Source organism: Mytilus trossulus, chromosome 4 (genome assembly GCF_036588685.1).
Source record: "Mytilus trossulus isolate FHL-02 chromosome 4, PNRI_Mtr1.1.1.hap1, whole genome shotgun sequence".
Classification (NCBI taxonomy): domain Eukaryota; kingdom Metazoa; phylum Mollusca; class Bivalvia; order Mytilida; family Mytilidae; genus Mytilus; species Mytilus trossulus.
In genome coordinates this window covers 45,111,911-45,133,800 of record NC_086376.1, presented here as the reverse complement: position 1 = coordinate 45,133,800, position 21,890 = coordinate 45,111,911, and the positions used below count along the sequence as shown (strand labels likewise).

Below are 21,890 nucleotides of genomic sequence, written 5' to 3'. Positions count from 1 at the left end.
TCACCAACTGTGCTACCAATCCTCAGATAGTAGGATAAAATAGATGGACAGAAACTACGAACAATAGAAAATGATCAGTAATCCGAAGGTAGAAATATGTCATATGATTGAGTTCATTCATCGCCACTTCATAGAAATCATTGATAATAAACGACAATTGAACCCATTGCTGTCTCGCCCTCAACCACTGTCGATGTATGCGAGACATATGTATCACTATGTGGCGATGGCATAAACTATTGGTATAAAGCATTATATTTTAGATAGTAGAAGACATGGATGCTTCAAATCTTGTATGCAGATACATTATGTTACAAAGTGTCCGCCAATCTATTGTTCTTGACCTCATTTTCACGACCTTGACCTCATTGTCCTTGTTTGAGGTTCATGAACTCATTTTCATGGTTCAGCGACATTGGAATTTTCTCACTTATGAGTAATAGGATAACTATATTTGGTGTATGGGTTCCTTGCAAATTGGAAACCTTCTAAAGTTTACATATCCGTCAGAAAGAGTTCACCTGACCTCGACCTCATTTCATGGATTTGTGATGAATGTTAAAATTACGTGATTATGTCCTTTTATCAAATACTATAGCAGTAGGTGAACTTGTATGTTGTATGGTAAGATTGTTATGGGTTCATTTCTGTCTGGCTGGTATAATCTTACCTTAATTTGATTATCAATGTTCATTTGAAAATGTTAAGTTTCTGTCTCTTTTCAATTACTATAAGGAATCGGTCTATATTTGATGTATGGAATGATAATAAGGTGTACTGTCTGTCTAGTATCATCTGAGCTTTATTTCATTTTCAAGGTTCCCTGTTCAATTTTAAGCTTTTGTCTATTTGTGTCTGTGTTTTCAAGTACTGTAAGCAATACTAGCTCAACTATATTTCGTGTATGAAATGATTGTACGGTATACGTAATCTAGCCTTGGACTCATTTTCATGGTTTAATTGTTGTAAGGTCTCAATGTCTATCTGACACGGTTTATTTGTCATTGACATATTGTCATATAACATTAAAATGTTTAGCGTTTGTAAAGCTTTCAGTAAAACCTTGAATGCATTAAGATTTTCAACAATGGTCAGTAATTTAACAAGGCGAAACATTTCAGCGTATGTACTCTTGTTTGTTTTTTGTTGTAACCTTCAAAACTATTTTAGCTTAAAAAGAAACTGTAAAGACAAAATATGTCAGTTCTTAATTACCTCCTACAGTTTTCATCCCAAATCCACAAATCTGCACACGAAGATTACACACATGTCAAAGTGCGTCTGCGGTTTTTGAATTATTTTTCCTTCCAATATCCAGACTTGGAAACCAATTATTTTGCCAATTTTCGATACAATGTACAAATTCTGCATACAGTAATCAATAACTACAACCAAAGATTTGCAACCTTGAAACAAAGATTTCATGCGTACTGGAGTTTTATGCAAACGATTCTGACGAACCAATATATGCTGACCAGCGTGAAATAGATCAACTTGTCGCATGGGTTTCATGTCACGAGTTTAATGATTGGTGTAATATTCGAATTCATGGTGGAAATTTATTCTTGAGGTATAATTGTACCCTGTAATTAGTATAGGACGGACACGCTAATTCAGAAATTTACCGTGCTAGCTGACACAGCAGCCATCATATATCATCCTACTCAGACACGCTATTTTGATCATTCTTTGTTCTTACTTATGAATAAACGCATCATGGATACACAGATTGAAATTTTGTATTTGCGCAACTCGCTTTTCGTCTACAAAAGACTCATCAGTGATGCTCGTATCAACAAAAGTTAAGATGACAAATATTAAGTACGAAGTTGAATAGCATTAAGAACTCAGAAAAGTTTAGCTAAATACAACAACAGTAATATATTACTGAGGTAGACAGCTTGAAATTTTGTATTTGCGCAACTCGCTTTTCGTCTACAAAAGACTCATCAGTGATGCTCGTATCAACAAAAGTTAAAATGGCAAATGTTAAGTACGAAGTTGAATAGCATTGAGAACTGAAAAGTTTAGCTAAATACAGCAAAGGTAATATATTCATGAGGTAGAAAGGCATTAGCATTTCAAAATTCGAAGTTTTGTAAACAGTTAAGTCAGTATATACTTAGTATTGAATGCAAGTAAAGTAGAATAATTGCAATTTCAGAATCGACAGTATCGTGGTTGAAATACTTTGTTCAAAAACCAAATTCTTGATGCGCGTCGTTTACCATGTTTACCAGGACAGCCAGACGATGTATGTTTATGGAGTAACTTCTTTTCCAAATTCAGAGTTTGGACGATATGGACGTCTGTACTACATAACAGGCATACGGTATCAACATATTATATTAGTTCGAATACATTGCAACTCGGCTAACCAGAACCCATAACACGAGGAAAGCATAATACCATGTGATTAGTGAGTACCCATAGATCATACGTTTCCATATCATTTGTCTTTACATACACGTAAAATAAATAAAGCAATATGATTTAAAAATACATTTTAATGAAAATGATTAATTCAAAACAATATAATTATGAAAATTTACAGATGAATACTACAAATATTTTGAAAGATCATGATACAGTAATCCTTGATGCTGAGACTTTTTTTTACTAATATTAGTCTTAGCTTGATGGATACACACACAACCGATAATATGCAAGTTCGGTTACCATGGTTACAGCATCTGTTTACATTTCATGCTTCTGTCACATACAAAACGATTATTGTTTTTAAAGTTTGAACTGACCTAATTTATTTGCTAAGTATTGAATTTTGATTCAATGATAACGCGCTGAATGATATTCTAGCATAATTTTATAATCGATTTTCATAAACATAAAATACAAATGCAATTTGAATAAAATAAATAATTCAACCAGAATCGTTAAAATCGCCAGCGACATATTAAAGTATAAAGGTTCTGATTTTTTACTATCGAAAAAATATACAAGCGCAATGTACAGCATCATAAAAAATACTTAAAAATCTACTTTTAAAAAAGTCATACAGAAATTGCTACCGTTTCACAATGCTGACTACTGAAAGATGCGGAAGCCGATCAGGCCAATCGCAAACAGCAAAATGTCGTTTATTTGACTCTGTTGTAATGATACGGCTAATATGTGCATGACCAAAATTTGAATAAATAAATGAAAACACACATTCTAAAAATGTACGCACGGTCAACGCATTTACAACCCTATAAAGTTACAAAAAGAAGCATTCAATACTTATAATTACATTTTTTTAGCTAGGATCATGAAAACACGATTTTTATCCAGTTTTATTTAATTCACCTGTGCACTTTATTGTGGGATCTCGTGTCATCATGCATGATAAATGTTATTGTCTCATGCAATTGTTTACGGAATAACATGTGATGTGCTGTTAGCCAATCAGGATAACGCATTATAATGAAACATACATCCAATGTAATTATTCAAATATAAATGACAGTATACATTATCGCAAATATATTATTGACCTTCAATTGTTTGTTTTTAAATATTCCTCTTTTAATCCCCTTGTAAATGTGAGATTTTTGAGGTCATTAAAGGTTACTAGTATAATGAATCTGATGCGTGTTTTGATGAGGACATCGGATACTTTTTTCCCACCGATAAACTCATAACTTCAAAATGGTATTCTCTCATGAGATAAATATAATGCTATATTAATTTAAAAACAAACAGGGTGTAAAATTCATGTGAAAACAATTAAAAATGTCTATAAAAAAATTATATATATTTTCAAAGTTAATAGCAGAGTTTAGAGTGAATTCTGATTTCATCATAGTAATATGAGCAGCAAAAAATTCTATGGTAGATTCTCATTTATCTTGTACTTGCTTTTCAAAATGTTTCCAATAGTATTAAAAAACTAGTTATATATTTGTAATGAACTGTTTCTACAGAAATTGCTTACATTCTATAATTGAGTTGTTTGTCGAACTTTTCCCTTATTTGAAGGTTTTTGTCTGGTGTCATGTATGCAAAGAAAGTATAAGTTATTCTGTTTAGCCTGCTTAATGAATTATAATTATATTTCATAAAATATTTTTTATTGTTTAAAAATTGATAGTTACATTATTTTCATTTTTATTGGTTTGATATTTGTATTTGAAAAACACCATTAGCCCAACTTTAAACTTTACTCCCAAATTTTTGACCTTATGATATAATGGTCACACTAGTGCCCTCGCAATCTCAGTGCTAATTGTGTACCTCAGCACAGAAACATATCACAGTTGATAAGAAAGTGTTTTGTTCTTCTTTCATCCTCAAACTTGTTCAGTTTCCAATGCTATTTCTGATTTTCCAGATGTGCCATTCTCCTCTGGAGGTTCAAGCACCCATCTTTTCGGGTTCACATTGTATATATCATTATTTCTTTTATTCATTCTACAAAAAAACATATTTTACTTTTAATGAATATAAAAATGAAAAGAGGTTGGCAATCTTTAGAAAAGAACAAAAATTAAAGACACTGTGATCGTGTGGTTAGGGTATCTAAGTGTACACAAGTGTCGCCTGATATACTAGGCAGGTCTGGTTAACAGCGACGGTCATTCATAGGTTTTTTAATTGCCTGTTGTCTGCTCTATGGTAAGGTTGTTGTCGCTTTGCCACATTCCCCATTTCCATTCTCAATGTTATCACTAACATACTACTTACTTGAGTCCTCATTTACATTGGGTATTTCCTGTGTATTACTGAAAATATTATATCGTACCAGTGGAGTGACTGTTGAAAGTATGGGTACTAGTATGCAGTATGTTATAGTGTAATGTCATGTACCAATTCAGGAATGTAATAGTTGTTATCACACATGTCACATACATGTAGTTCGTTTGTTTTAATAACAGTCCAGATTTTCTGTTATTTCGTTGTTTTTTCTCTGAAAGTTAATGTGTGTCCTTCGGTTTTGGTTTGCGACTCGGATTTAATTTATCTTAATCGACTTATGACATTTGAAAAGCGGTATACTACTGGTGCCTTTATCTATATATCTGTCATTAGTCAAGTATTGTCTATCTGTAAGTAACGAACAACCAGACAATTATGCACTGTTTTCGTTTTCGACTAACGAAAGCTACAGTTTATTGAGTAGTTCGAGAAATAGTTTATGGCGCTCGACACAGTGGATGTGGTGTTGCCACGATGTCATAGAAGCAGGGGTTCGAACAATTTCGGTCGATGTATATAGTTATCAAAGATACCAGGATTATAATTTAGTACCCAGACGCGCGTTTCGTCTACACATGACTCATCAGTGACGTTTATATCAAAATATTTATAAAGCCAAACAAGTACAAAGTTGAAGATCATTGAGGATTCAAAATTACAAAAAGTTGTTCCAAATACGGCTAAGGTAATCTATGCCTGGGATAAGAAAATCCTTAGTTTTTCGAAACATTCAAAGTTTTGTAAACAGGAAATTTATAAAAACAGATTAACATATATATTTTTTAATCAACCAATATAGTTTTTTAGGCTATTTTATAAAAAAAATAATCTTCTATCATAAACATTTTTTTATGTTTCCTCATTTCGGCTTAGTACTGTCTAAAATATATAGATGCCAAGTTTCGATACAAATACTTCAATATTTCCAACCAAGGAAAATCTTTACATAACAGATACACGTGATCATCATTTTCTCCACATTTTACTCACCTTCTTCTTCTACTGTATATTATGTAAGAAACTACAGCAACCACTACACAAGCTCCTAAAACTCCCCCAACTATACCAGGCCAGTATTTCATTGGTCCACTATTTGTTTCTTTTATCGTTGTATTAATATCTGGTATGTCGGTAGAATGCGTTGGAGGACTGCTTACTACACCTGGACCACTTGGTATTCCAGTTTTATTCATATCTTTTGTAGAAACAAGAATTGTCAACGAGTTTGTCGGCGTTGATGACATAAATGTTTTTATTGACTCAGTAGTTGATTTACTGGTACTTTCTGAAATTTGTTTTGTCGATGGTAAGTTTGTAGATGACTTAAAAGACGTGTGTTTTTCATTTGTCGTTACACTGTTAACTGACGTATGATGTTTCACAATATCACTCGTTACTTTTGAATTTGAATTTTGTGAAGTTATAGAGATGTCTGTATGTGTAGTTTCTGGGATTACTGAAGAAGTTTCTTTGGTAGGTATATCTGTTGTAATTGTTGAGCTTTTCTCATCGGTTGGTTTTGTTGTCGTTACCGAGTCTGTTTGTTTATCTAAATGTGTTGTAATTTCATTTGACAAGGTTGTTTCTTCAATGTTCATTTGCGTAGTTATCTCTTGTGTTACTTGTTCTGTTGTATCGGTCATTTGACTTGTGCAATTCAGAAACTCTCCGATATTTGGAACTTCAAAACGCTCACATTCGTAAGGGCTTGGTGTTGTTTGTAACACAATATCAGTTGTGTTATCTTGATTGTTTGGTTGCAGGATATCAAGGCATTCCGTTTCGTTTTGGTGTAATACACAGTCCCTACTAAAGCATCCATTGTCATTTTCCTTTGGCTTCAAACATTCATAACGAAATATCATACTCAATCTAGAAAAGAGAAAAAAAATCAAAACACAAATATCTATGACTTGCCATCCAATTTTACATAAAATTGAGAATGGAAATAGAGAATGTGTCAAAGAGACAACAACCCGACCAAAGAGCCACCAATAGGTCTTCAATACAACGGGAAAAAATCCTGCACCCACAAGCGAGCTTCAGCTGGCCCTTAAACCAAACTGTGTACTAGTTCAGTGATAAATAAACTCAACATAGATACCAGGACTAAATTTTGTATATACGCCAGACGCGCGTTTTGTCTACAAAAGACATCAGTGACGCTCGAATCCAACAAAAAGATAAAAAAGGCCAAATAAAGTACGAAGTTGAAAAGCTTTGAGGACCAAAATGGACGTCATACTAAACTCCGAAATATATTAAAAAAACTAAAATTAAAAATCATACAAGATTTACAAAGGCTCCTGACTTGCGGGGTTAAACATGTTTTTTGGAGATCTCAACCATCATCCAACAAAAACAAACGCACAGTAAAGCACACAGTAAAACTCAGTTTAAAAGAAGTCCGAGTCCGATGCCAGAATAGGTAACAAAAAAACATAAAACCCCAAAATGACAATAATACATACATTAACAAAGGACAACTAGCAGTCACTGACATTCTACCTTTAGACCTCAATTAAACTGATTGAAAGATTATGTCTAAATCATATAAATATCAAGCAGCACAATCCCTCCCATGAAGGGTTGAGTATCATACCATCATAAAATATATGAGAAGAACATAAACCGTATCATGCCAACAACTGGTTTTAGAATAAATGTGTTTATTTTTTTTAATCCAAAGACCTTATAAGTGAATTCTTTAACAACTTGCATAGGTTCGAGGTTAGTTAAGGAAGCTTACTCCTTTTAGAGCTTCCATAAATGAAATCCATATATTTGAACTATATATGTTTTTTCTTTCTAAAATCCATAACACATCTTATATTTATATTGTTTCGTGTTATGCTATTGCCTTATCTGTGGTTACCTCTTATTAATTGTAGAAAATGAGACAGTTAGCTTTGCTTACGTGTGTATGTTGCATTTTTATATGATTAACCAATATTTCTTGTTCTCTTTTAGAACTCACAAAGTTTTATATCACTCTTAACTTCACTATGACTGCTTTGATATAATTTGTTTGTCAATTTTCTCTAAAACACAGACACACAACTTCGATTTAAAGATTAGTTAATTTTTTTGAATTGATAAACTGCGCCTTTTTTGAAGGTGCAATGTTTCATTATTTGTCAGTTGCCCAAAACAAATTGCTCTAACTGTTTACCAGTTATTAGTATTCCGTCTGTATTGTTTGACCCACACATGCTTATTGACCGCTGATATAATATGAGAATATTTTAGTAATCCGTTTGTGCAAGAATAAGATAAGTTTTTGTTCCTTTGTGGAACTGGGATATTCTTTTTGTGAAATATATCAAATAGTTATCAAAGGTACCAGGATTATAAAACTCAAAACTCGAATAGACCTGGTGCCATTATAACTAGACAAACGGTGTTGATGTTTGTCAATAACTGAAGTCATTTGTTGACTTCTGCAGGTTAAATTTGATGGTTTCTTAAAGTTTGATTACATTTAGCCTACGTATTTTCAATGCTTTATTCATTTGTGAAAGAAATCTTTTAAGAGTCTTTTGAAGGTGGTTATGAATGTGCCTTATTTATCATTTCTTTCAAATAAATTTACCAATGTGATACTCTAACGGAAAAGTACTTACAAAGAAAATGAATGAGATCTAGTTCCAGTAGCGTTTTTATGATGATACTGCCAAGATGGGTTTTGAATATTTAAGGCAACTGTAAATTTGTCAACAATTTTTTGTCCTCCATCGCCGTTGTCGTCATGAAAAACTGTGATCGTTATATTCACCTCATACTGTTGAAAATAAAGTATATAGGAGATAACAAAAATAATGATATAGATTGTGATAGATATTCAACAATAGTATTTTTCTATAAAGCTCACGTCGCCGTATATGACAAGGTAAGCTGGATTTTGTTTTTAGCAACCCAAGTCTAGAGGCTAACGTGAAAGATCATTGGATCAGTCAGGTTCTTACACGTCTACTTTTGCATAGGTACTATTTCTGTACTAAAAATCTGTAGTACTGGAAATGTACTTTTGATTATTGTAATATTTAGGAACCTGTATTTTACAGTACTTATTAATAATAATTTGTACTTGAAATTTAGGTACTGCATATTTTTGGTTACTTCCGTTACATTTTCAGCATTTTGAAAGTTTTCTATTTCAAATCTCTTAAAATTATAATTTTCAAACATGGAATATTGTATTATTTCTGTACCAAAACATTTAGTACAAATCAAGTACTGTAAAATACAAGTACCTAAATATTACAATAATTTTAAAGTAAAGAAATAGAACTAAATATTAAAAGTAAATTTCCAGTACTACATATTTTTAGTACAGCAAAAAGTACCTATGTAATAGTAGCTGCGTATACTTAATATCAAAAAATCAAATGTGAAAAACGTCCGAAACACTCATTTTTTTTACCACGATTCATAGATGCCCTAGCCGCATTCGACACAATCTGTTGGGTCTTTATTGTTATGATATCCTTTAACTTTGAAACTATTGTGTCTGTATCTGTTTGGATTAGAGAATAACTTATGAGTCATCTGAAGACGAAACACTATTTCCATAACTGAATTATAATAAGCCTGGTATCCTATGCGATTTTTTTCGACAACTGGGTCGATACGCCGAAACTATTGCCGGTTGAATTTTCATCCCAATGAATGTCTTGTCAGATTAGAAATCTGGTGCAGACATAAAAGTATAATCGATTAAGAATTCATAGAATATTGAAACCATTAGAAACACTATAATGTTTTTTTTTACGGCAACTTATTTGGTCTTCCAGCGATTTGGATGTATACGCTACTGAATAGTGTTGGGTTGTTTTTTCAGATGACACGCGCGTTTGTCGATTTATAACATAAGTTAGGTGTCTTTGAAGATATGTGTTGGTCATTCCTTTTGTACTGTTAGTCCCAGAGGGTTTCAACAGTCCAGTAACCAGTACTTCGGTACTGGAATGAAATACGGACTTTTTTGTTATAAATTTTGCTGTTACAAAATGTTAGAAAATATTTTTAATTGAGGAATTGTCTCCTTCATGCAGCAGTGGCGGATCCAGAGGGGGGGTTCCGGGGGTGCGCACCCCCCCCCTTTATTTTTGCCGATCATTGCATTTGTATCGGGACATATGTTTTGCACCCCCCCTTTGCCCTGGGTTAGCACCCCCCTTTCGAAAATTCCTGCATCCGCCCCTGTGCAGTGTTCTGATTCCTGGTTATATGTTAATTTCAACTCACCGGCCACGTACCAAACGTGAACATAAGCGGGTTAATAATTTCAGGGTCTGTGTTACTCAACTGAAAATGCTCAGCGGCACTGCTTTCTATTGGTTTTGCGGAGAGTTTACGGCTTTGCTGTTCACTGATAAAATAAAACGTTGGTTAATATATTTTCTATTGATAAGCTAGTACAAATCTTTATGGTCAATGAATATGATAATGTGATCTTTTAAATTACTCTTTGAATTAAAATGTCCTGCTTAGGAAAAATCTCGACAAACGGTTTGAAAATTAAACATAATCATTTATGACAATCATCTGGCAGGTCACTCTGCAGTAGAACTTTAATCATTTATACAAAAAGCATCACCACAAACAATGAAAATATTCAAATGACCAAAGCAGTATATATGGACTTAACTATACTATATGGATAAAAACAAGTTATGCATAGTTATCAATAAAAATCTACATATACTGAAAATAAATTAGGAAGAAGTTGAAAAGTTGCTAAAAAAAATAAATACATTAATGGCATCAGGACCAGACGGCGCACCAAACATTATATCAAAAATATTCTTAAAACAAGTATCACCTGGACTTGCATTGATATTCCAATAATCCATAAATACTGGTACACTATCAAGTGACTGGCTCAATGCAAACATCTCAAGTGTCTTAAAAAGAGAGAAAAACACGCACCAGAACACTACAGACCAGTATCCTTAACATCTGTACCATGTAGGCTGACAGAACAAATTATATGTAGACATATGCTTAAAAAAGTAGTGAACCTCAGGGTATTTAAAACATCACTAAAACATGGTTTCACTTTACTACTCTATGAAATCCTAAACACAGCAGCGAAACAAACTGATGTAGCTGTCAGTGACTTCTCCAAAGCAATAAACACCATGCCACCAACAAACTGCCAGTTGGTTGCGATGTTACACAATGTTCTCTTCCTTTGCCACATTAACGACCTACCAGATGCAGTTAAATCATCAGTCAGACTTTTTGTATATGGTATTAGGAACATAAAAATATAACATGACCACACACCTAAGAATATGGGCTAAAAACTGGGACATGCGCCTAAATGCAAAAGTGCTATATTCCGAGCATTAAGAACAACAACCAGAACATATACAGCATTTAAGAACACATACTACAAAAGGTTCAGCATAATCCATATAGGCTTGCAAAGGATGGGCATAAGATACCAGGAAACATTGCAAATATCAGAAGACCTGGACTACACACATCTCAAATGTAGCCAAAAAAGCCAAATCAACAATGTTTTTTTAAAAGAAGAAATATACGTTTGTGCTATAAAGATTGCAAAAAGAATACATGTATCGTTTGTAAGAAATGTATGGAAAGAATGTAGCCAGGTTCATAACAGGCGATAACAGGTCTAAAGAAGAGGGTTACTAAAATACTAGCCGAGTTAGAGCTGAACAATCTACAGTCAACGGATGATATTTCTGTACAAAGTGGTTAAAAATTTGACCCCGACTTTTAATCCTAATGATTGTCTTGTTAAAAGTAAACATAAGAGTAAAATCAAACCGACAAAATTTGATAACCTTGAAAGTGCCAATATAGCGAAAAACTCAGTTCTGAACACTGAACAGTACGAAGGCAATATACACTATTCCATACAACACGGATCCATATAATTATTCTTTCTTTGTCACGAGCATGCACATGTATATAGGAACCAACTGGAAGACAGAATTGGTCGCGTAAATAAAGTTGAGAACTTCAAGGCAGCTCTACAACACCGTCAAGAGGTGTCACTCTCTCCTGTTGAATGAAAGCCAAAGCTGGTGCAGATACAGATACATTTTTAAATAAATATTCTGAACTTAAAAAGAAGTTCTTACATTGATTTACCCTGCACCGTGACGTTAAATATTAGGTGACATAAGGCATTACATGGTGGTTTCGTGCCATCACAACAATTTCCGCTTATGTCGGTGTTGTTTGGATTCAAATATCCCAGAAACCCGATATATAATTTGCTGTCGGAGGAAGCAATAGTTATCTGAAAAAGAGAAATTCACCAATTAATGATAATTATGAGTGCGAAGTATAATATTTACAAAAACAAGTAAAAACGGTCTATTAAATCAGGTAAGCCAACACGTTTTAAGAGATGATCGAAAAAAACAAAAATGACAAATTTAAATATGCATTCAAGACTATCAAGAAAATTCTAAATAAACATTTTGTCTGTCTAGTATCGACAGCTTTGATTACGAACTTCACGAAAATTGTTTTCCCACGAATTATAATGAATCCACAGTATATAATTCAGTTTTTATTCAACGATAAATTAAGAACTTTACATCATTTAAAAACGTATTTAATCTGTTTAAAACAAAACCCCTTAACCTACAGCTGCAAATGAGGGTTAATGTACACAACTGTTTTTTTATTGTTATTTATGAATTTCATTTTTTCTTCAACTGTAAAATAAATAAAAATAAAAGAGAAATCTTTCTAAAATATTATAAACAAAAATATGTAAATTTTAATACACTTAATTTTACTGATAAACTCGTGATAATACTTAATCCATCAACACCAAATGATGTAAAAGCAGTTGTTTCTTTTATTAATGTAGCACAATACAAAGATTTTTTTACTTTTAATCACTAACCTTTGAAATGCTGTAACTTTCTTATGAATGCATAGAAATTAATAAAAGAGGTATATATAGATAGATAAAAGTTTAATCTTTTAAATGAATGCAATATTTTTATTATGCAATCATTTAGTAATTAATTATTACGTAATTAGTGGCAAAATCTAGGTAAGTTCACTTGAATGAATTTAGCTCTATCGTCTCTTATACTATACAGAAAATTTTAACGAAATCTTAATCAACACATCATGGGCTTCAAAAGGGTGTCTCAGATTGTCTCTATGGTATTCCATTCTCTCATAAATCTCTAGTTAGTGTAAACATCCTAACCATATAAAAGAAGATAATGTTTAATTAGGTGTAAAATTTGTTCTATACATTCTATCTGAAATCTGAGACACCCTTTTGTAGATAATGGCCATAGGAACAACATGTAATAAAATCAACCCTCTAGGGAAACCTATGAAGAAGCTAAATTCATTTGAAAGTGGAAATTTGGGGGAAAATATTTTAGACACTGTTAAAATTATAATTGGTTACATAATTGTTTTCATAATACTAACATTGCATTAATTTGAAAGAGTAATCTGTTATAGCTATCCAAAACTATAATTTATATAATTTTGCAAGCATTATTAAGAAAGTTACAACATTTTAAAACGTGGGAGTTGGAGTTATAAAATCTTTGTATTGTGCTACCTTAAAGAGTCATTAGAACAGAGGAAAGGAGAACAGTAACTGTTTTTATCATATTTCTTATAATATTGTCGAGTTTTCATTATGTTTCATTATGTTTGTTTGTCAATGTATTTGCCACAACCAAATTTGTTTTTTGTATGTTTTGCAAATAAAGATATATAATAATTTATTTACATTATTGATAATAAATCTGAAACGTTTCTTGTCGACTAATATTCAATATAGTGTCTCAAGGAGAAATTCCAAACATTGATGAGTTCTATTTTGTCACCAGTTTATCAAGTGCAGTATGTTTGTAATGTTTTGTTTGATTTTAAACGTACAAAATTAATGTAGAAGACATCATCCTGTTTTAATTTCCTTGTTAATCTTCTCGTAAAAGGAAGAGGGAGAAAGAAATGAGTCAATGTCTGTAACGTTATATTTAAATTAATTATCGTGTGAAAGAATAATTCAAAAGATCTAAATTAAAAATGTCTCATATATTTATTCTTATTATTAAACAATTTTATCAGATCATGTGTATGGTTATCTAAAGATGAAACGAAAGGAAAGTTTAAATAACACTGACATGTACTCGTTGTTCGGGTAATCAGTATGCTTCAACTCTACTTGGACGACCCTTCAGTTTAGATAATCATTGTACATTTTCATTGACTTGTCAGTTATATATGTACATGTCAAGTGTATGCAAAAAGGGACAATTAGAACTTGATTGAACATTATAAAAAATGAAATTTAGAGAAAAAAAAATGCTTCTTTTTCAGAGTAGCTATGTTTTGGTTACTAGTATGACAATTATCATTTTAGTGATTTTTTCCTTGAGTAAACGGTTGGTGAAACTGCTGGTAAAGTAACCGTCCCAAATGGAAACACCAGCGCAGCGGCACAGTAGTAAACACTTCAAGAGCTGGGATGAGGTCATTTGTTATAAATAATCTGCGCACAAAATGTTAAAATTAGTTATCACTAAGGTTTTCCCAATGCATAAATGATTATTTTTTAATTTCTTTCTTTTCAACCGTAAAACTTGTTTAAGTTTAGAAATTCCAACTGTTTTGGTACGAGCGCAGATTATTAGGCTTATATACAGACGAAGATCACTTCTGGTGAGCTTTTAGTTAGAGATGATTTTTATTTATCAAACCTAAAACTAATCCCATTATTATTCAGATTATAAAAAAATGAAGCAATGTTTGGCCCTCGTTTGGCCAACGTTTTTAATGTCTGTCCAAATTATCAGCTCTGTAACATGACTGGACAACTGAGTAAACTCATCATAAATACTAGGATTGACATTTTGCATTTACTCTAGATGAGGGTTTCGACTACAAAAGACTCATCAGTGACGCTCTAATAAAAAAAGGTTAAAATGGCCAAACATAGTACGAAATGGAGAGCATTGAGGACCAAATGTTCTTAAAGTTTTGCCAAAAGTTTTCACAGCTAAGATAATCTACAACTGTTGTAGAAAATCATTAGCATTTCAAAAATCCAAATTTTGTAAACAGTTGATTTATAAATATGACCATATCAATGTTAGTTAATGTGAACACAGAAGTGTCGACTACTGGGTTGGTGATATCCTCGGGGAATAAAAACCTCATCAGCAGTGGCATCGACTCAGTACCTGTAAATAAATTCATCATAGTTTCCAGGATTGAAATTTTAGTATTGTTTTCACTCCAGATGCGCGTTTCGTCTACAAAAGACTCGTCATTTTATATTAAATACCACGAAAAGTATGAAGATGCATGATATATATTCACAGTCGGTGCAATATATTCTTGCAAATGTGCAAATGTTCCTATACTTGCCAGTCCCTTTTTTCGTTATAATAGCTGTCCGACCTCTTGTACATTCGATCTTAAACCAAAGTGCTAACCTATATTCATCCCTCCCTGGTGATATCAATGTGATACAATACAACCACCAAAAACACCCACGTTAATATTTACATTTTCTGTATGTTTAGAATAGTTATCATCTAGTAATATTTTCAAATCCGAGAACAAATTGAAAATATTGATATGAAAATGTTTGAATTGAAGGCCATTGTTTAGATGAAAATTAGTGTCTTAAGTGAATATACACCTCGAACCAACAAACAACGCGAAAAAAAGTACTTGTTTTGATTTGGAACTACTCAATAGAAACAAAACTTATGCAAGAGTTGTTTATTTTACAGCTTATTAATTTCAAAACAAAAGTGGGCATTTCTGATATTTTTTTTATCGTCATTCCAGAACTGTAACATACATAATTATTCAAACAATAAAGCAATTCAAATTTCAAAAGAGTCTGAACGGCAAAAAAACCTTCATATATTGTTTTGTATAACTAAAATGAAAAAAGTTTGATGAAAAGGTGATCGAAAATGAAAATTTAGTTTTTGTTTATGTTCAGAACATGGATCTTTATAAAGACTAAAAGTGTAGCAACATAACATTTTGAAACAATACATTGCAATTAATCATTTATTCAGTAGTTATAAAATTGTGTCATTGTCATTGAAGTAAAATTTATAGATACCGTTGCTAAATAGAAACAGAAGCTTTTGTTTCTTGTTAGTACAAACAGAGGCATGGTATAGTATAGGGACATTACATATGTCTCTGGTACAAATCATATCTATATCTAAATACGAAGTATGTGAAATTAATAAAGACTTCATATACTTGTACTAATCTTGAAAAGAAACGGGTTGCGAGTTCATCATAGGGGGGTAGGCTGTGTTTGATTATATGTATGGCATTTTATTTACCATTGCGTGTATGTTTGTTTGTGTTGTCTTGATATTACAGTATGACATAAGAAGATTGATGATGGTGTTACTATTGTCAATAAAACAACAATATATGCGCCATAGTCCAAATGACGTGAAATTTTGTGAGAGGGCGATTAGACTATTATCCATACCCTAGCTCGGGTTCAAATGACGTGCATTTTGTTAGAGGGCGATTAGACCACTATCCATAACCTAGCTAGAGTCCAAATGACGTAGATTTTGTTAGAGGGCGATTAGACAAATATCCATACCCTGGCTAGAGTCCAAATGACGTGAATTTTGTTAGAGGGCGATTAGACAACTATCCATACCATAGCTAGAGTCCAAATGACGTGAATTTTGTTAGAGGGCGATTAGACAACTATCCATACCCTAGCTAGAGTCCAAATGACGTGAATTTGGGAGAGGGCGATTAGACCACTATCAATGCGCTATAGTCCAAATGACATGACTTTTGTTAGAGGGTGATTAAACAGCTATCCATACCCTAGCTAGAATCCAAAATGACGAGGATTTTGTTAGAGGGCGATTAGACTATTATCCATACCCTAGCTAGAGTCCAAATGACGTGGATTTTGTTAGAGGGCGATTAGACAACTATCCATTCCCTAGCTAGAGTCCAAATGACGTGGATTTTGTAAGAGGGTGTTAAGACAACTATCCATGCGCTATAGTCCAAATGACGTGAATTCTGTTAGAGGGTGGTTAGACAACAATTCATACCCTAGCTAGAGTCCAAATGACGAAGATTTGGTTAGACGAATATTAAACAACCATCCATATCCTAGCTAGAGTCCAAATGATTTGGATTTTGTTAGAGGAAGATTAGACAACCATCCATATCCTAGCTAGATTCCAAAAGACGTGGATTTTGTGAGAGAGCGATTAGACAACAATCCATACCCTAGCTAGTGTCCAAATGAAGTTGATTTTGTTAGAGGAAAATTGCAAACCATCCATACCTTAGCCAGAGTTTCAAATGACGTGGGTTTTGTTATATGTTGTTAAGGCAACAATCTACACCCTAGAGCTAGAGTCCAAATGACGTGGATTTTGTGTGAGAGGGCGATTAGAAAACTTTCCATACCCTAGCTAGAGTCCAAATGACGTGGATTTTGTAAGAGGGTGTTAGACAACTATCCATTCCCTAGCTAGAGTCCAAATGACGTGAATTTTGTAAGAGGGTGTAAGACAACTATCCATTCCCTAGCTAGAGTCCAAAATGACGTGAATTTTGTTAGAGGGTGTTAGACAACTATCCATTCCCTAGCTAGAGTCCAAATGACGTGGGTTTTGTTAAAGGGCGATTAGACAACTATCCATACCCTCGCTAGAGTCAAAATGACGCGGATTTTGTTAGAGGGCAAGTAGACAATTATCCATATCCTCGCTAGAATCTAAATGACATGAATTTTGTTAGACGGCGACAGCTATCCATATCCTAGCTAAAGACCAAGTGACGTGGTTTTGTAAGAGGGCGTATAGAAAACTATCCATATCATAGCTACAGTCCAAATGACGCGGATTTTGTTAGAGGGCAAGTAAACAACTATATATATCATACTTCGAGTCCAAATGACGCAGATTTTGTTAGACGGCGATTAAACAGCTATCTATATCCTAGCTAAAGTCCAAATGACATGGATTTTGTAAGAGGGCGTTTAGACAACTATCCATATCATAGCTATATTTCAAATGACACAGATTTGGTTAGAGGGCACGTAGATAACTATCCATATCGTCGCTACATTCTAAATGACATGAATTTATGTCATATGGCGATTAAACAGCTATCCATATCCTAACTATGTCCAAATGAAGTGGATTTTGAAAGAGAGCGATTAGAAAATCATCCATACCCTAGCTATAGTTTAAATGACGTATATTTTTTAAGAGGGCGATTAGACAACTATCCATACCCTAGCTAGAGTCCACATGACGTGGATTTTGTAAGAAGGCGATATGATTATTTTTAAGTGTTGCTTTATTTAAAAAAATCACATTGCTATTTTTTGAAGAAAGAAAAAGAAAAAAAAAAGACTTGATTGTAGAGGTTTTCTATAGAAGGGTATAAAAAAATAAAAAAATCTCAACTTCAATTGAAGCTACAACTTTTAGCAAAAAGGATGACATGTCAATGCTTTGCGTTGATAAAATAATTTGCAGCTAAGAGTAATAAGTTTACCATCATATCTTATCTGTTTGTAATTATGCTATGAAGACGTCTTTAAAGACTTACTATAAAACCGTAAAGTGCATTTTAAGTCTTCAATCATTCTATTTAGTAATAGCACAGTCATTTATTACACATATCCCATTCGGACGCAAATTAAACCTGCTTACTTTGAATTCCTTTTACAGACAGTCGACTTTATTTACTTACTTTATACCTAATTAATCTCTATATTTATGAAGTTTTGAGTAACTGAAAAAGAAGTTTATCCGAAAATAAATACAGATAAATCGACTGACATACATAAGATATATAAGATAATGGGCGTCGCAATATCAAGGCTTACATTTTGGGTATTTTTTTCTCGTCATTTAATTTTGTAGGAATTTTAATCCTAATTTTTTGTTGTTCTGTATATCTTACGTAATTGCCTGTCCCTTCTTATTATTATTAACTGAAAATCAAGAAAAATGCATTTTACATTCCGTGTGTATGCATGTACGGTTACCTATAATTGCTTACAACCACTTCATTTTAATTTATGTAGATCGTTGTCTCATTGGTAGTCATACTACAATTCCATGCTTTTACAAAGGGAATTTTCACTGATTAGTCATTTTTGGTCATAATGCTCTTCAAATGATACACCATTGGCTTGTCCGGCTTTGAGCGTTCTGCTGGAACTAAATTCAGAAAAGCGCATCAGACGAATTCGAATGGCTTTTTATAAAATGTTGTTTTCAGTTTTTATTTGAGCTAAAGAAAAAAACGAAATTTATGCATTTCAAAGACTCTGATAACGCGTAGCAAAAGATATAAGAAAAAAATCCACTACGTACACAAATAACAGACGACGATAAAAATAAGTGAGAACATTTGTATTCATTTCAAAACAATTAAATCATATCTAAAATTAATGAAAAGAAAAAGAAAAAAAACCATATTAAGCATTTAATAATAATAATAATAATAATAATAATAATAATAATAATAATAATAATAATAATAATAATAATAATCGTTTATGATATCTTAACACAAAGAAATTTTGAGCACCTGTTATAAACATTCTTCAATTCTGTCTGAACAATTATAGTTTAAATTAAGTCTTTGTAAAATAAATGGTCATGTATTTCAGATTTCAGTTTTTAGAAATCAAGTCAAAGTTGTTTTTTCAAATCAATTGAAAGATTCAAATCATATAAGAGAAAATGAAAATCTTGAGGGGAATTTGCTTTAATTTGTTGGATAAAAACAAGAGCAAACTCCGTGAATACTTCCTTGAATGAAGTAGTTTGTGCATTTTGTCCCTGTTAAAGAATAAAAGCAATAACAAACATGATCATGGGTAAATTTAGTGTTTTATCTCATGATAACCATAAGATTAATTATCTTGTTTGTTTATCATTGAGATATTCGGGAAAAAAGACGGAAGAAGGTCGGTGTAAGGTGGAAGGGAGGGTGAAGTCTATATCTGATTAGACAAAACTTAATTACATTTTGGTCGAACACAATAACCGTTACAAAAATGTTTATTGAACATTCTTAGTTTTCAGGTCATTATAGTGAAGAATAAAAAAAAAACAGTCAACATAAGATGGTTCACTTATTCTTGAACCTTTAAGAGTTCGAAAATTTTGATCTTTTACAAAAAAAGATTTAAATAAAAACTAAAATCTGATTTGAGCCATGAGCACGGTCAATTTTCCTTGATTTCTTTTACAATCACAAGCTACAAATTTAAAGCACTTTTAATGTGATATGTATAACGGTCTTAAAATATGTCCCGATATATCTGTGTAAGTTTTTTGTGAAATTTGAAATATATTTATTCAATTATTAAGAAAATAACCAACTTTATACAAATATTTGGAGTTTGAACATAATTGATCATAAGTGTGTTATTTTCTTACACTGAACAGTTCTTTGTGGGACATTATTCATACTAATGTTTCTGATAATGCAAGAGCTACACAACACCTAATACATAATGTATTTCATTCGCTTGATTTCAGTCTCAACGTGAAAGGAGGCTATGTTTTATTATAAACCGGCCATTGGTTTCCAGTTTGTTTTGTGTTTCAGCTTTCCAATTCGAGCTTAATCAAGAAAAGTGCGTCAGACGCAAAACAATTATATGGTATTATTTTCCTTGATGTACATGCTATACAATTACACAAAGCACTAGCGTACAATTATAATATAAAAAAGAAGATGTGGTATGATTGCCAATGAGACAACTATCCACACAAGACCAAAATGACACAAACATTGACAACTAAAGGTCACCGTACGGCCTTCAACAATGAGCAAATCCCATACCGCATAGTCAGCTATAAAAGGCCCCGATAAGACAATGTAAAACAATTAAAACGAGAAATAATACATTTCAAATGAGCAGCACTTGCATTGTTTTAATACAATGGAGCTCAAGATACAATTAGAAGTTGCAGGCTGTATCAGTACTGTAGTCATTATTAGTTTATAAAGCCGATTGAAGACATGTTCAAGGTCAAAATGTTTGCTTGACAGGAATATACAAAATATATCTAATAAGAACCAAGTTTGTTTAAATAAACAATAATATTCTACAGATAAGCGTTTTAACTTTCTTAATTCTAGAAAATCGCAAAACTTTAAAATTAACAATAATTGGTGCGTTGGCATATATATGTGCAAAATACGTTAAAATATACTTACCAATGGAATTGTGAAAAATAAAATTCTCAATACTGTTTTAATTATCATTGTGTGTTTTTAAATCAAAAGTAAACTCTTTCGTCCACAGCTTTGACCGATGTTAAAACAACAAACTTGATGCACAAATATTTATATAACATATGAAAGGTAAGAGAAATTTTGAATCAATGTATCATACCAAGATGAATGTCCTTCCCTGGGAACTCTGGTATTTGTTTGTAGCCACTGGTTGCTTATCAGGTCGATATCGTCCTCAGCTTGAGAAACTTTCTATATCAACAATGACCTTTGGTATTTATCAAGTTTTAAGTTAATTAAATGTGTAAATTGTTTAAAAACAGAATTATTAAAATGACTTGTGTTACTAATCCTAGAAGATAAAATGACGATTTGGCTCATGTTGCTTTGTTACTATTGGACAAGTAATGCGTTATTTCAGTAAATTATTTGAAATGTAAATTTCTTAATGGAGTGCTTTGTTGTACATTTCACGAGTATCTACGCCGAAGTTTACATTATTATTTTATCACAGGGCTTGAAGTTAAAGTTTCCTAATAACAAAAACATTTGAAGTACACTGTGACATTATCGAACTTAAAGCCTTACACTTGTGGAGAATACTTTAGAAAGTTGTATATTTTTCAAGGAGACACATGAGAATTAAAAAGTAAAAAATAAACAACTTTTTCAATATCCTTGTTTTTCCATGACATTTACTTGCGAACAATGCATTTTACATTATGAAAAGGAGATTGATTGGTTATTATTGCCAAAACGACAACTTTCCACCCAATACCAAAAGTAAAGTTATTTTAGCAACACCATAGCGTACGACTTTCAACCATGAGCAAAATTAATCAGTCCCATTCCGTAAAATAAGATATAAAGGACACAGAAGTGTCAAAAAGAAAACAAAATTGCTTTATTTGTAAAAGTTTTGGACTAAATATGAC

At 32.4% G+C, this 21,890-nt stretch overlaps 1 protein-coding gene and 1 long non-coding RNA gene across 2 annotated transcripts; both read right to left on the bottom strand.

The window, feature by feature from the left end:
* Positions 1-2,615: 2,615 nt before the first annotated feature.
* On the bottom strand, positions 2,616-8,454 carry LOC134713971 (uncharacterized). Its single transcript, XM_063575234.1, has 3 exons — positions 8,319-8,454; positions 5,686-6,567; positions 2,616-4,410 (listed from the first exon to the last, which is right to left on the bottom strand). The coding sequence occupies exons 2-3, from the start codon at positions 6,558-6,560 to the stop codon at positions 4,290-4,292; spliced, it is 996 nt and encodes a 331-aa protein (XP_063431304.1). The 5' UTR covers positions 6,561-6,567; positions 8,319-8,454; the 3' UTR covers positions 2,616-4,289.
* A 1,488-nt stretch (positions 8,455-9,942) lies between these two features.
* Positions 9,943-21,146, bottom strand: LOC134713970 (uncharacterized). The gene is made up of 3 exons (XR_010106449.1): positions 20,938-21,146; positions 11,814-11,974; positions 9,943-10,066 (listed from the first exon to the last, which is right to left on the bottom strand). It is a non-coding gene; the product is annotated as an uncharacterized LOC134713970 (long non-coding RNA).
* Positions 21,147-21,890: the final 744 nt, after the last annotated feature.